The 15,939-nt window shown below is 35.5% G+C and overlaps 2 protein-coding genes across 2 annotated transcripts in view; one reads left to right on the top strand and one right to left on the bottom strand.

The window, feature by feature from the left end:
• Positions 1 to 690: 690 nt before the first annotated feature.
• Positions 691 to 2,451, top strand: LOC147283928 (uncharacterized). Its single transcript, XM_086244871.1, has 5 exons — positions 691 to 1,153; positions 1,387 to 1,437; positions 1,540 to 1,673; positions 1,783 to 1,874; positions 1,971 to 2,451. The coding sequence occupies exons 1-5, from the start codon at positions 857 to 859 to the stop codon at positions 2,147 to 2,149; spliced, it is 753 nt and encodes a 250-aa protein (XP_086100997.1). The 5' UTR covers positions 691 to 856; the 3' UTR covers positions 2,150 to 2,451.
• An 8,210-nt stretch (positions 2,452 to 10,661) lies between these two features.
• The window catches only part of LOC147283927 (uncharacterized), a 10,411-nt gene continuing 5,133 nt past the window's right edge, over positions 10,662 to 15,939 (bottom strand). Inside the window, exon 4 of the mRNA XM_086245622.1 lies at positions 10,662 to 11,242. Within this exon, the coding sequence (XP_086101748.1) occupies positions 10,935 to 11,242 (308 nt within the window). The 3' untranslated portion in view covers positions 10,662 to 10,934. The remainder of the gene's footprint in view (positions 11,243 to 15,939) is intronic.

The raw sequence follows: 15,939 nt of genomic DNA, 5'->3' as shown, positions 1-15,939 counted from the left end.
GTTTTTCAATCCCTCAACAAATTTTTCTTGGTGGTAAAAAAATTTTTTTTTTTTCTTGAATACAAAAAAGAAAAGGGTGTGTATATATGAGCATTGTTTGGATGCTCATATTTGAACCCAACTTATTTATTTCTAGTCCCACCATACTTTCTACATCCAATTTCAAAATTAAAAACACAAAAATTATTCACTACACCCAACAAATTTTCTAAAAATACCCTTACTTAAACCCAACTCAATTAGCCATGTATTCCTACTCTCCATACTCAAAAAACCACATTGAAATCCTACACCATCACCACCGAAAATAATACCATTACATTTGAATCCAACATTGAATCATGAATTTATGGAGTTAATTTTAAGTTATTTGTTAAATAATTTGTGTTTGAATTGCAATATATTGAATCCTAAATGTTTAATCGATGATTTGAACACATTGGGGTTGCTCTTAAACTTAATTTTTTTACAAATCATTCGATAATTATTTACCAAATTTTTTTTTTTTTTTTTTTTATAATTTTGGGCGTGTTGGGCAATTGGCCGAATATCCTCTTTATGCTCGGTACTGAGTTGCCGAACATGTAACATAACGTTCGGTTGGTCACAAACGAACGTCGTACAACTTTGTTGGGGCTAAAATTATAGCAGCACCCGCGCTGTTTTGTTTGGCCAGAGCAAGAGAAAATCTTACAGTTCGAAATGACAAAAAACCCCTTGCCCTTGGCAGGAATTACACAGAAACTCTAAACTCTGCTGCGGCCTGCAGGTGGAGATTGCAAGACTCTCATAGGGTCCTCCGGAGAGACCGAGAGAGAGTGAGAGTGAGAGCGAGAACGAGCGAGCGAGCGAAGCAATGTTGTTTGGTCACAAATTGCGGCCGTCGAACCCTTCAATCAACCAAAACTCCAATTACAGCTTCGCGGGCAATACAAAGCCCCGCCGTCTGCCCTATTCTCTCAAGTTGCCGACTCGACGGGTCAATTCGGTGTCCTTACACACCGAGTATGCTAACGCAGAATCTGGGCCGTCCTTTTCATCGCATTACACAGAAAGCGTGGGATCTCTATCACCTTCGCCTTCACTCGTTCAGCTCTCTCACTGGAACCTCACCCACCGCCACATCGTCTTGCTCAATGTCGTTGCTTGCGCCGTAACTCTCTCTTTCTCTCTCTCTCTCTGCCCTCATGGGCTTTTTCAAAATCACATTTATGCTTTTGGAAGTGTGATTCTGTTTCGAATTTAGCTTCATATGTATGTAAAGTAGATTCAGTGAAGTGGGTTTTGTCAATCTCTGCTAGCATTTCTCAAGAATTACAGTAATCTGTGGTGGTTGTCTCTAATTGAATCAAGTTTTGTTTTTGGTTTCTGGGTTTTTTCTAATAGGCAGCAGTTTCTGCGACTTGGCTCTTCTGCTCTGCAATCCCCACGCTTCTGGTTTGTAATCTTTGAACACTCATGACCTTAATTAGCATTGGCAATTGTCTGTGATTTCTGGTGGACTCATTGTTGGTAAATTCCCAATGTGGTAATTTAAAGGCTTTCAAGAGAGCAGCTGAATCGCTTGAAAAGCTGATGGACGTAATGACGGAAGAGCTTCCTGATACAATGGCTGCTGTTCGGTTATCTGGGATGGAGATCAGTGACCTCACCATGGAGCTCAGTGATCTTGGGTTGGCCTCACTAACTTCAAGGCTCTTATATAGTTGTGGTGTTATGCTAAATGAAACCTGTCTTTAAGTAACTCATTCTCTGCTCTGACTCATTTGGTTTTCTGTGCAGCCAGGAAATCACACAAGGGGTTAGAAGTTCCACTCGAGCTGTTCGCGTGGCAGAGGAGCGGTTGCGCCGCTTGACAAACATGGCTCCATCAGGTTATCCATGTTTTCTATAGTGTTTTCATTGTTTCACCCTGAGTTTTCAATTGGGTTTTGGAGCAATGAATGTAAAATTCATCTTTACTTGCTTAGCATCGGTGCAGGAGGTAGAGAGTCCGAAAACTGAGGTTCCAGGGCCAGTTTTGGCTAGAACGGCAAGAAGCTTACGGGAGGGCGTTGTGAAGGGCCGTGCTATCTGGCAAATGTTTTTCACTCTCACCCGATTTGCTAGGTTGGCACTCAACTATTTTACCAGTCGAACTAAGCAGTAGAGTAGATCACAACACATACAAGAGCTTCATGGTGAGCAACATCAAATTTTTGTCAATGTACATAACTTTTTTATATTTTCATGTTTCAATTTAATAATTTTAAGTTAGAATTGTGGACTTGTGGTGGGAGTTTCCATTTCAAAGTGTTTCCTTTGTGATAAACTTCCGTTGTTTTGCCTTCTTCCTATCTTTTTCTACTTGCAAGCGTAACTGGTTGCTTGTAGATTTGTATGAGAACAACTCTGTGATGCTTTCTACAGATCATATAACATCTTCTGCTTGTTGAGTTTTTCCCCTAATAAGTTTCAGCTTGATTAAAGTTCTTGAAGTCAAAGTTTCTAATGTTATAATCTGATTGTATTTGTACTTGATTGCTGATTAATTTTGGGCACTAGCTGGCTGTGGCTTGATGCCCACCTGGTATCAGCAGGCAAGGCTTTTAGTCTGAATATCAATCGTGTCTGAATCATTAAGAGTAAATTTAAGGTCAGTATTCTAGGCGTGCTCTCATGAAGCGTAACTAATGCTAGAAATAAATACTATATTGAAAATATAGTTGAATACGTAGCTATAAATAGTTTTAGTCATGTTGTTGGATTGGGCATGCTTGGATTTAAAAATGTGATTCAGTTGATAAACGCATGTACATTTTACCATTGTTTTTGTGTAATCATAAGTCTTGGGCTGTCAAGCGCAATGTGTGTGGGTTCGATTCTTGAGGGCGGGCATGCAAGCTAAAGTATCCTCCTAGAATGTTTAGCTGGACTAACAGTGCAATGATGATATTGTTGAGATAAAGAGTTTTAGGAGATGGTGTGGTTGAGGAGAATGACTACTAATGGTAATAATGAGCAAGAATACTCTAGGAATCATAACTCAAGGACCAAAATGTTTTCGTTATGTGAATGCCGAGGTGCTTTGCTTGGCTTTTATGGAATGAGGAACAGTGTTTGAGATGACTCTCCATCAGAAAAGGGAGGTTTGCTTGGCTTTTATGGACTAAGGAACAGTGTTTGAGATTATTCTCCATCAGAAAAGGAAAGGGGGCGAAGGGGTGGTGTGTATTAAAAACAGGTACTGAATTTGGAAGGCATTGAAAAAGCAAGGGAGGATAACCGAGCCGAGCATCACTGGTAGAGTTAGGAAGAAAAAATATTAAACTTAATGCTTTAGGGCAAACGGCAAATGAAGGGTTGATTACACAAACATCTACTGAGGTTCAATATGTTTTCAGTTTAGACTATATACATCCGAAATTTGCATGAAACCCCCTGAGGTTTTAAAGTGATTGCAAATTTAACTGTCTGTTAGCAATGCATTAGGAATTTGCTGTCAATCTGTCATTGACATAAAAAAAAATCTCTAAATGAAAAAATTAATTGTGAACATTAACTATAAGATAACATGTGAAAAAAGAAGAAGATACATTGTAGAAAAAAGATGTTAGGCAGTTCTGACTCATATTCGTTGTTCTCTTGATACTTTTAAGAGCTATCATAGCACTGTTTCTAAAATGGGAGAAAGCTAGTGAAAGAAATAAATGAATGGCTGTGTCTGTAATTTGTTTGTGTTTAATGTGTATTAGAGAATTATCAATTATGTGTTTCATATGGTTGCCACCTGCTCCTGGTGAAACATGACGGATGAAGAAGGGGGTGTGTGCCATCTAAATTCCTTACACAAAGATGTGGTAGCGGATGATTTTACTTTAGGGGCGTCGAAATCTTAGAAGAATTAGAGGAAGCAATAAGAGATATTGTTGGCCAATGGCCATTCAATTGGAGCCCTATGAAACAAGGGCTAGAACTGTAGCCAAGAAGGCTTCTTCATGAAGATCCGTTGTTGGAATGCTTGAGAGAGCTATGCCAATCTTGTGGTAGATTGTGAGCTCCTACTCTTGGACACTAAGGGATTGAAACTTACAAATGCATGTTTGATTTATTTGCTTCTCTTCCTAGAATTTGTTGCTCTAATTTTGTCACCTATTTACTCCCTTCCATCAATAAAGGCCGCAAGCTTAGTCTTGCATCTTAATTTTTTTATGAAATTAGGTCCTTTTAGGATGCTTACTGAGCCTGAAGCCTGAACACATTTGTATTGTAGTAGGGATATATTGAGGCTGTGTAGCTAGTAGGGATGGATTCAGAGGGTTGTTGATACTATCATTTTTCTTTTGGGGAACCAAAGTTTTTTTTATTTTATATATATATTAGCTTAAAAAAAGAAAAGAAAAAACCTGAAAGAAGCTGCCTCACTGGTTGATACAAGTGTAAATGCTGGCTAAACTTTAAAGCTGTGAAAAACCACCACAGCCTTAATAAAGTGTATGGTTGTATATGGGTTCCCAGAGGATATCTGGTATGGGAAACTTTACTAAAGTATATGGTTGTCTGGTGAGTGTTGAGAGAGAGAGAGAGAGAGAGAGAGAGAGAGAGAGAGAAGGTAGCAACTCTCTGTTTTAGGTGTAGAGGTGGCATATGATATTGAATTGGGGTCAGATTGGCAGACAGCAACTAATGGCGCCCACATGCTTCAATAAAGTAACATTGTTCACTGCAGCAGTCCCTCATTTGGATATGGAAAACACAAAGATTGAGATTCTGGCTTCCAACACAAAGACAAAGAGCTTCATACCAAATAAGACAAGACAAATTGCCTCACTTTTCACCTCCCAACCGACTCCTATATCCACTAAACACTTAAAACACCAGTTGTTGATTTCTATTACTTTGTTTCTTTTTGGAATCTTAATTTCTATTACTTCGATGCCCTCACGACCACCGCTAACATTAAAACCTAAATCCAGACTTTTCTTTAACTTTCTGGAGTTTTCTTTAATCCCCTTACTCAATGTTCATATTTTGTTTTGAGGTGTGAATTTTGGTTTCGGTTTGTGGGCATTCTCAATGTTCATATTTGTATAACAATGAGTTGCTAACATTACTATATGCCCAACTAACTTTTCGATATTATATGCTTCGATGTAAGAAGGATTAATAATACTTGCCCTTTTTTTGAAAAAAAGAAAATTTTTAAAACTTAGGATCAATTACAAAATACCTACATTAACTATAGTGTCACTTTAATTTGGTATATGGGTTTCAGAACTTGACAATTATGTACACAACTTTTGCTTCGTTTGATAATTAAATACTTTTTGTCACTTCTCTCATTAGATTTGTCGTTTTCTGCTTATGTGTCCATGTTAAATGCAATGGCACTAGTGAGGCTCATATTTTCGATACTTTGGATTCCACCTCACTCTTTCATGTCCATCAGAGAGGTATTCTAGCTCACTCTTATGTCTAAAATACCCATCTGATGGTTGGAAAAGAGTAAGCTGGAATCCAAAATGTCGAAAAGATGTGTCCCGCTAGTGACACATGACATTTAACATAGACATGTAAGCAGAAAACGACGAATCTAACAAGAAGAGCGACGAAAGGTATGTAAGCAGAAAACGACGAATTTAACAAGAAGAGCGACGAAAGGTATGTAATTGTCAAATGGAGCAAAAGTTGTGTTTTTAATTGTCAAGTTTTAAAACTCATGTACCAAATTGAAAGTGACACCATAGTGAATGTGAGTATTTTATAATTGACCCTAAAATTTAAATAGAAAAATTAGAGCTGCCTTGGGACAGAATCGCAAGCATAGGGGCATTGTTGCATGCCGCCATGACAGCACTCAGGACTAGGGCGGCAATGCCCCTATCTACAATTGGTGTTGCAAGACGGTTTGTTTGATGAAAATTTTAATGTCCAAATATCATAGACCCAAATTTGACTTTGGCTGATCTCGTCCAAGATTAAACCTTGAAAGCCAGAAAAGATATCATATTCATCAAAAAATTTGAGTCCTATATCTAGCCTGTATAAATATATATATAGAAGGATTCATAACATTATATTTTTGACACAAGTTTTCAATGGGGTTTACCCCATATAGGATTTTAACGATCCGAACCGACTATTTTTTAGGTTTTCATTAAGGGATCATCTTTATAAAAATTAAATAAATCAGAAACCATTTACCATATAAGATTAAATAGTCAATATTTCAAGTGTTTATTTTGTTGACTATTTAATCTTTATAGGTAAATGATTTTCCATTTACTTAATTTTTTGCAAGAATGATCCTTTAATGGAGATTTAAAAAATAGAAGGTTCATATAATTTTTCTCCAAGACAGATGTGTCCGCTTTTTTTTTTTTTTTTTTTTTTTTTTTTTTTTTTTTTTTCATTTTTCGCGGATATTCATTGTGGAGTGTTCGACAATGATGCCCAACACTTGACAGTGTGTTTTTTATAACAGCCGAGTGCTGCATGAAGCGCTTGCCGCTGTTTTCTCCTCTCGTTTTTTAGGGTATAGGGTACAGGTTCACCTCATACCCTCTTAGGGTGTAGAATGAGGCTTGTGGAGGCTGCATGTTAGGTTTTAATTATAGTCAAAATTTTAAAGTTAAAACTTAACATAAAGTCGACAAACCAAAGCCGAGCATTCGAGGAAGAAGCAAAAATGCACTGCCAAGAACTTGACGCCTGGTGTCCGTAGAAAAAAAAAATTCCAACCGTCCGCCTAAGAGAATTACTGTAAATATATATCTGTTACAGTCAACATTATACAAAAACCAAACTAAAAACTTCTTGGATCTACTAATGAAAATAGTAGTATTAAGAGTTCGATAATGAGGAAGGTACTCTTGCATCTTTCGAGAAACACTCAAATGGCTACGAAAATTTATTAAATTCTGATTGCACACACAATATAATTAATCAAAATCCACTGCAGCACTGCTGAGAAAGAAACAGGAAAAAGAGAAAATAAGGAAGCTCACTGATGATCAAGTGAAATGGAAAATCCTTTTATTTAGGCGAATTGAAGAAACCAAAATGGACTTCCATTAATTAGTTGGATAATTAATATAGATCCATATCTGTAGTTTTACTTGGCTAGAGAGAGAGAGAGAGAGCAGCCAACAGGAGACAAAATTGACAAGAATCAACCTTAGAAACTTGTAAGTTCAAATATACAACGTACATGCATGATGATAAGTAATATGAAGTACGTAGTTAATTAGGATGAAGAGTAGTTAATTAATCTGGCCACCTCCACCAGAGCTTGTAGGTGGTTTCGAATTTGGCCTTCCTCTCAACGCTCTTCTTCCTCTTTCTGACCTTGTAGCAGCCATAACTATAAACTGATCTTCCTGCATTTTTATATATGTTATAAAAGGGTAAAAAATACTGTGTTTCAGTGTGTGAGAGAGAAGAGAGAGAGAGAGAGAGAGAGAGAGATGTTACAGTGAATTTCATTTCTCTTTCTGTTTGGGTGTGTGGATGAGATTGAGCAGGAGGGTGTTGATGATCATCAGCCTTTAAATGTTGATGATGATGAGTAGAGGCTGCGGAGTCATCATCATGTACTACTCCCAGACACTTGAGGAAGGCCTTGATGACTTGATCAAAGAAATGGCAGGGGCTGTACAAACTGCCCTCTCCTTCTCTCTGCTGCTGCTCCTCCTCCTCAGGCTGATCAGCTACTGATGATGATGATGAGGCTTCCATTTTATCAGTTCCTTTCTTTTCTTCTTCTTCTTGTTGGGTTTGCTTGGGTTTTTTAATAGGTGTGGTCCAGTGCAGTTATTTCACCTGACACCTTTGGTTCAAATGTATCTCACAAGAGACACCTGCCACTTTGTCTTTTAAATTTTTCCAATGGCATTTTTTGCCTTTAAATAGGTCATAGGATTCTGTTGATAAATTTTTCTATTTGGCTGATTTTTTGTAAAAATGATCTATTAATAGATATGTAAAAAATGAACGGTTCGAATCGACATAAAACGACTCATGTGAGCGTTATAGGAGGATCCCTCATTGGAAGGCCCTTGTATATATAATATATATATATAAAGCTCTTCAAATGTCATTTTAGTTATAATGAGACATCATTTTAGAATTAACTTTGCATTGTAACTCGATGATCAGAGTCATTTATTTTCTAAGTCTTAATTCAAAGATCATCTCTGCAAAAGTTTTGACAAAATGTAAATTGTTTAACCATTTGATTAAATGGTTACCATTTCAAGTGAATACTAAAACTATTATGTTCGTCAATTTATTTGATAACAATTAGATGTCTTAATGGTTTTCGATTCTTCTAATTTTTTGCATGATTGATCCTTAAATAGCGATTTAGAAAATAGACTGCTCTAATTAATCATCAAACTACAATGCGAATAGGGGCAAATCCAGAATTTTGAAACCGGGGGAGCTAAACTTACGTTAGATTTTTTTTTCCTAATATTAAAAGTCACTAATTATCGATACTATTTAAAATTCTCTTTCAATGTGAGAATTGTATAAGCTTAATCAATGGTGAGACTTGGCCTTGAGAAATGAAAAGGATTGAGTTTTATGTGTTTTGAGGATGGGGTATACTGAAGAATTTTTTCAATGTAACTGATACATCGTCATGTGGTATAATCAATTCAACGTGTAAGAGAATTATTGGACGGTATGTTTATATTAGTAGGGTATAGTATTAAGAATATTCATTTATATTACGACACATACACTGATTACACCACGTGACAGTATATCGGTTACACAAAAAATCTCTCGATATACTGATATAGGGAAGGAAGTAAGAAACACGGGGATTGGGGAAGGGAAAGCGGGTATGCTTAATGATTTCCCTCTTAAGTAGGATTTGGGCTTGGGTTATTTTATGTGTTGTGGGCTGGGTTTAAGATAATACAAAAAAAAAAAAAAATACAGAGGTTAACAATTAAAATATACATAAGTAATACAAAAAAAAAAAAAAATTTGCTGGGGCTGCAGCCTATGTAGCCCCTAATGTAGATTCGCCATTGAATGCAGAGTGGATTTCACAGATGATACATACCTCATTATGGTTAAAATGAAATATACCACATTGAAGGGCCCTCTACATTTATATATATATAGGCTCCTTCTATTTTTATTTATGTTGAGGTATGATCTTGTTGGGGCCCACACGAGTCATTTTGTGTCGATCCGAACCGTTCGCAAGGATCATCTTCATTGATAGATTATCCTTGCAAAAAATTAGTCAAATCGGAAATCATTTGCCTATCTAACTTTGATAAAACAAATAGACGGTTTCATCGAATATATTTGGTTTGTCCATTTATTTGATCAAAGTTAGATAGGCAAATGATTTCCGATTTGGCTAAGTTTTTGCAAAGATGATCTATCAATGGAGATGTAAAAAATGAACGGTTCGGATCGACACAAAACGGCTCGTGTGGGCCCCAACATGGTATACCTCAACATAAATAAGTTGAGATATATCTCAATAGAAGGAGCCTGTATATATATCATATATATATGTATAAGTACAATAATTGTATTTATGAAATGTTAATATCTAGACAACGCAACGGATGCAAACACTCCTTGATTGGCTTACACTCTACCGTGCAATCAACATTATTCTTAACAATATAACATGTCAGATTGTTTAAAAAGATAACATTACTCGTATAATAATGTATGATACCGAAAAACTTATGATAAAAAACAATTGATTAAATCAGTTTTCCAACTACCAAAATATTTTGATTTCATGCTGATTGTACAAAAGGGTTTTTTTTTTTGTTAATAAGTTGGGAAATTTATCAAAAATGAATTGAATTTTCAATAAAAAAGAAGTATAAACATTTATGGTATAATAGTCATTTTGCTCCCTCCACTATGATCTGTGTATCAAATTTTTCCTATAAATTAAAAGTTTGATAGATTAAGGCATTAGCATTTTATAAATAGATTGATGTGGATCAATTTCTTAGGGTTTCATCCAAATTCCTTCACAAGTTGTTGCAAAAAGCTATCCTGGACTTGCAAATATTCAAATGAGAGAGAGAGAGAGAGAGAGAGAGAGAGAGAGAGAGAGAGAGAGGAGAGGGGAGGGGGGGGGGGGGGGTGGCCAGCCGGCTGGCCAATGGGGCCCTCAGCCATGGAGTGGGGTTATGGTTTTCATGTTTGTTTGCTTTTTTTTCAATTTGAGTATTTTGGGAATGTTAAGGGTGTGTAACGGAAAATTGTCTAAAAACTAAAAGTTATGTGGGTCGGTGGTAAGTAAATGGCGTGTTGAAAAGAGCCAAAAGACCAAAGATGTTCAAATAGAAGCACTCATTAAACAAAGGCAACAAGGAACGTCAAAATACAAATAAGGTGCAAGGAAGCACAAAGCCCAACGAGAAAAGAAGAGAATAGCCAAGCGGCAGAAAGCAAACCAACCAAAGCTGCACAAATGCAAGAAAAGACGATTACAACTTTACAAGAATCTGCAATCAGCACAAACCAACCCAAGCTATGGAACCAGAGCACTACAGCAAATCTCCAGACCAGGAAGCTCAATGCAGAACCAGAGAACCACAACAATACTACAGACAAGGAAGGTGCATGTAAACAGATGTTGGAGAGAAGGTGCATGCCAATTTAAAAAGATAAGTTGTTTGGTCGAACAATTGATGCATTAAATTACCACTAAATTTCATTTTCAAACAATATCTAGGTCCTTCATCCAATGGTCCTACAATTGAGTGTATCATTTTCAATCAATGTGGTATGTTTACCGTTGAACCATATACAACTCCGCAATTGGTTTCGATTAGTGGAGCTACCCGTACTTGTTGGAGACGGCTTTGCTTCAAGTTCAAGGGAAAATATACACTACCATCACCCCTTGCAACACAAAATTAGGCAAACTTTTCACCATCCGGTGGCAGGAGAAATCCATGTCAGCTTTCTTTTCTCTTTCCTCTTTGTGGGGTTGAAGAACTCTCAGAGGTAAAGTCCAATCCCAGACACTTGAGAAATGCAAGACTGGCAAGTCTAAAATAATAGCAAGGGTGGAAATACATATGGATTGATGCTGCAGAGGCCTCCATTTCTACCATGTCCTCTCCTCCTCTCATTATTCTACTTGTGCTTGTCATTATCTCCCCTTTTATACTTTCTCGTACCTGCCAAGATCTTACAAACTCACATTTATTTGTATATATATAACCAGATTTTAATCCCAACAGCAGGTATAAAATTAAACATGCTTAACTAGTCAGCAAAAAGAATGAACAAAAATTTGTCAGATGAAATGTTCTAGTCTCATTAATTGATTTCAAAAACAAAACAAAGATGCTAGGTGTACCACATTTTTAGTACCACATGTGTACCACCTCTCTAATTAAGGTGAGATCCACTTGAATAAATGAGCCTCTTTTCTATTAAAGATTTGGTATATATGTGATACCAAAAATGTGGTACACTTAGCATTACTCAAAACATAGTATATGGAATGGTAAATCCTAATTATTTTTTTTTATGTTTTTATTTTCTTTAGAAAATGATAAATCCTATAAATATAACCACTAAAACACTTATTCACTCCCTTTTCCTTCTCAATTCATCTGTAAATAAGTAGAAGAGAAATGCCACGAATAGGAGAAAAACTTGTATAAGGTTGTTTCTACCATGTGACAATATTAAGTGGCATAATAACCACTAAAAGATGACATTATCCAAATTTGATTATAATATTCTTTCTTGTACACATGTCATCTTTTAACTCAACTACACTGCCAATTAACATAATGTTTGGCATGAACAACCCCATACAAGTTTTTCTCCAAGAGGTATTCGCAACTATTATAATTGTCCAATCTTGGTTGTTCGCAAAAATCATGCGTGGAACTCCAATATGATACATGAACAAACGAAGATTGAACTAACATGACAATTGTGACAATTGTTAGTATTCCTTATAGGTAAATTAAAAATTATAGCGTGCATGGATTGAAACCACTCCAACACTTTACTATATATGCAATACCAAACAAATAAACAATTGAAGAAACAATCCAGGTTTTGAGGAATTTGAAGTGCAAGCTTTATTTTCAATCAATAACACTATTTGAACCACATTTTCAGACCACATTTTAAACTACATCTCTAATAAAGATGAGACCTATTTTTATAGGTTCCACCTCTATTAGAGATGTGGTCTACAATGTGATTTAAAAATGTGGTCCATATAGTATTACTTATTTCTAATAAAGGTGAGACCTATTTTTATAGGTTTCAAGCTTTATTTTCAATCAATAATACTATTTGAACCACATTTTCTGAACACATTTTAAACCACATTTCTAATAAAGACGAGACCCACTTTTATACATTTCGCCTCTATTAAAGATGTAGTCTACAATATGATATGAAAATGTAGTCCATATAGCATTACATATCTCTCATCCTCCCACCAATGGATGGATTAGAAGGGAAGAGTAGGGTGGGAAACAATTTAGTGAATTCTATAGAGCTAACCACTGCATAGAGTATCAAAACAAAGAGGAAAGTTGCAACCAACTTTTTGTCAAAGAAAATCCAACAGGCTGGTGGATACCAAACCCTTCAACTGAAATTTTCACCACCATATAATCCTCATACATAAAACCGTCGATATTGTGGAAAACATGGACATTAAAACCCATTACTTTGCCTAAAAATCTAAACATAGTGTAAATAACTTAAGTTGTTTGAATGTGAACCTACAATTGTTTTATATTTTAACACTCCCCTTCACATATGGGTCTCTCTACCATGAGCCTAACATGTGAAATTCAACTTAAATTGAGAGAATGCAATTGTAGGGAATCTAACTTAAATTGTGGAGGGTGTTGGTTAGCAATTACTCCTTAAAGCTTAAGCTATTGGGATGTGAAACAACAATTGTGTTAAACTCTATCATTGGCCACTTGCCTATTATCAAATCCAAAAGTGTTACTTAAAAAGACAACTTCTGTTTATTCCCACATTACCTCTCTTCTAGAATTTATGTTTAATTAATAACTACTATCCTCTTATAATTTGAAATTTTTATTATTACAAAAATTTATACCTTCCGGTTAAGTAGCGTTGGAACACCAAATTTTGTTTTGGGAGATGTGGAATACCGGCCAAAATTAGTTGCACCAATTTTTTTGGTTAAACACTAAAATGGAGTTCAACCAAAAAAAAAAAAAAAGAAGCCATACTTTCACTTTAATTATGATCCATGTTAATTGTAGAATATTCAATAGGGAAAATATAACAAAATAAACATAAAAAAAAAAAACTAATTATGGCACCATAAATTAATAATAATAAGAAAATGAAATAACCAGCTCCCGAACAAGCAACACCTACGTGTATGGTGCATTAAGCATAATGCAACTGCCACATGGGTGTTGCATGAGAGTTGAGATCTCCTATCCCCCTGTCCCTTCATGTCCACTCTCTCAGATTTTGAAGGCCCATTCTTAATTCTTGTTTTACTTAAAAAAAAAAAATTTATTTATTTTTTTTCAAAATCTGAAAGAGGGGACATGGAGGGACAGGAGGATTGGGGATATGAGATCTCAACCCGTTGCATGAGCCAAAACACACGAGGGTGCAAGACAAATATTTCCATTTAATTTTTTAATATTTTGGGTGTTTCCTTCTTTCCTTTATTTTATTTTTTTAGTATGCTTTCAAATTTTTGATCAGTAAATTCTAGCAACACATTGGTGCTCGACATTTTTCAAATTGATGACCGATGAAAATTAATGCAACTAATTTCCGCATTAATGTACTTGTCACTCATTAATGTGATCTAAATAAAAGGCAATTGGTGTATAATAAGTTAATAACATTAATAGATCCATCTAGATGTTAAAAAGAAATTGAGTTTATTTTTGCTCTTAAGATGGTGTAACATTACCACCCTATTCAGAATGTATTATACAATTTATATGTTATACTTTCTAAATAAAGCGATAATGCTACATCATGGTCAAGGATAGTAAACAAAAAAAAAATTTGTCCACCACTGTTATAAATTAATATTTATAATTGGAAAATGCCCACACACAAAAAAAAAAAGGCTAAAATTTTCTGTCAAAGAAAGTTATTTAAAATTAATATCCACATAGAAAATAAAAAAAGAAACTTCTAAAGCATTAAAAAAATAATAATTGTCTTGAACCATCGAGGGTATTGTTGCTTGTACTGCACCTATGTGAGTGCTTATTTAATTAGCCCTCACATTGAAAAGAAATTCCTATTACAAGTGTATATGCCATTTTATGTATGTCTCTCTGATCTAATACGTGATCAAAGAAATAAACATAAAAGGTGAATACACCGAAACATGGAGGTTTTACTCCCTCAGTTGGTAATGATTATTTCATTTTATAATTTTTTTTTTCTTTTGCAGCTTTTTCATTTTGTTCTTTTTATTTACTTTTTTTTATCAAAATTGTTTTTAACTTAGATCTCTCAATTTATACAAATTGGAATATCTTAAGAGTAATATTTGGGGTATCACATTTTGGTATCATATTGTGTATCACCTCTCTAATAAAGGTGGGACCTACCAATACAAGTAGATCTCACCTCTATTAGAAAGGTGGTACACAATATGACTACCACCAAAATGTGGTACCTCTAACATTATTAATATCTTAATGAAAACGTAACCTGATGAGCAGGTAATCCGGTTGTTAACGGTGCGTTTTTCATGTCCAACACAAAAGGAAGGAGAGATGCCCACGTTTCAGTTGATATTCACATAAATTTTCTTCAAGAAGTAGTACACATTATGACAACTTTACCACTCAACGTATCCCTTTTTTGCTTCTAAGCTAATTAAGAAAGGAGGAGATCGGAGGGTCCGGAGGAAGGCCTTCTTTGTTTGAAAACCAAAAAAGAAGAAAAAAAAAAAAAAAAGCTAAGTTTGAATAAAGCTTAAGACTTTCAAGGGCATGTTTGAAGCCAAGTTCTACTCTCTAAATAGGATCCCCAAATCTATTTATCAAATTTTGAATACTAATATTAAATAATATCACAGTGTTTTATTTATGAAAAATTTAGGCACTCTAAACCTCATAAGATGATATGCATGCGGACAAATTATTTGGTAAACAAATTTAGTGAACAAATCTATGTAAGGAAAAAAGTGTAGGGTATAATTAGGAAATTAGCGAACAACATAGTAATGAATAAATGCGCAACGTAATCTTAGTTGAGTGGCTTGGCTCAAGTGGTACTATGGTAGCCTGGGTAGAGGACACAACAAGTAATTAGCAATTTAAAGGGAGGGTAAAAAAAGAAAAGGTCCACAAAATGGTACTGCTGAAGTGCTGAACCAACCAAACTTCAACATGGTCCCAAACCCTCCCAACCCAAATAATATATTGTATCGTTACCCTACTGGCTATTAACTTCCAAAGATAGCCCAAAAAGAAAAAAACAATTTAATTATTACTCAATGGGTCATTGTTACATGGTGTAGTTTTGATCTAGCTAAAAAATATAAAAGGGATTTTTTTTTCATATTTAGTACTTAAACTTTGATCATTGTCTTAAGGCTTATTAGCACATTTGCCCCTTGACTTTTAGGTGTTTTCTCACTTTACCCCCTGAACTTTATTTGTCTCATATAACCCCCTGAACTTTTATGCCGTTTCCCACGTTACCCGATTCCGTCAACTCCGTCAATAACCCGTTAGAAATGCTGACGTGGCGTCTACGTGGCAGGGTAATTTCGTCTTTTCAGCCATAAAGGACCAATCTTTGCCATGTGTGTGCCACGTGGTAATTTGTGGGACCCAATATGCCATGTTGGCAACTAAAATTTAATTAAATCAAAAATTTTAATTTTTTTTAAAAACTTTCTCTGGATTGTGCAATGGGGCTGAGGAGGGGGGGAGGGGGAGGGGGAGGGGGAGG

This window comes from Dryas octopetala, chromosome 5 (assembly GCF_963921425.1).
Source record: "Dryas octopetala chromosome 5, drDryOcto1.1, whole genome shotgun sequence".
Taxonomy (NCBI): Eukaryota; Viridiplantae; Streptophyta; class Magnoliopsida; order Rosales; family Rosaceae; genus Dryas; species Dryas octopetala.
This window is presented reverse-complemented; position numbering and strand designations above follow the sequence as displayed.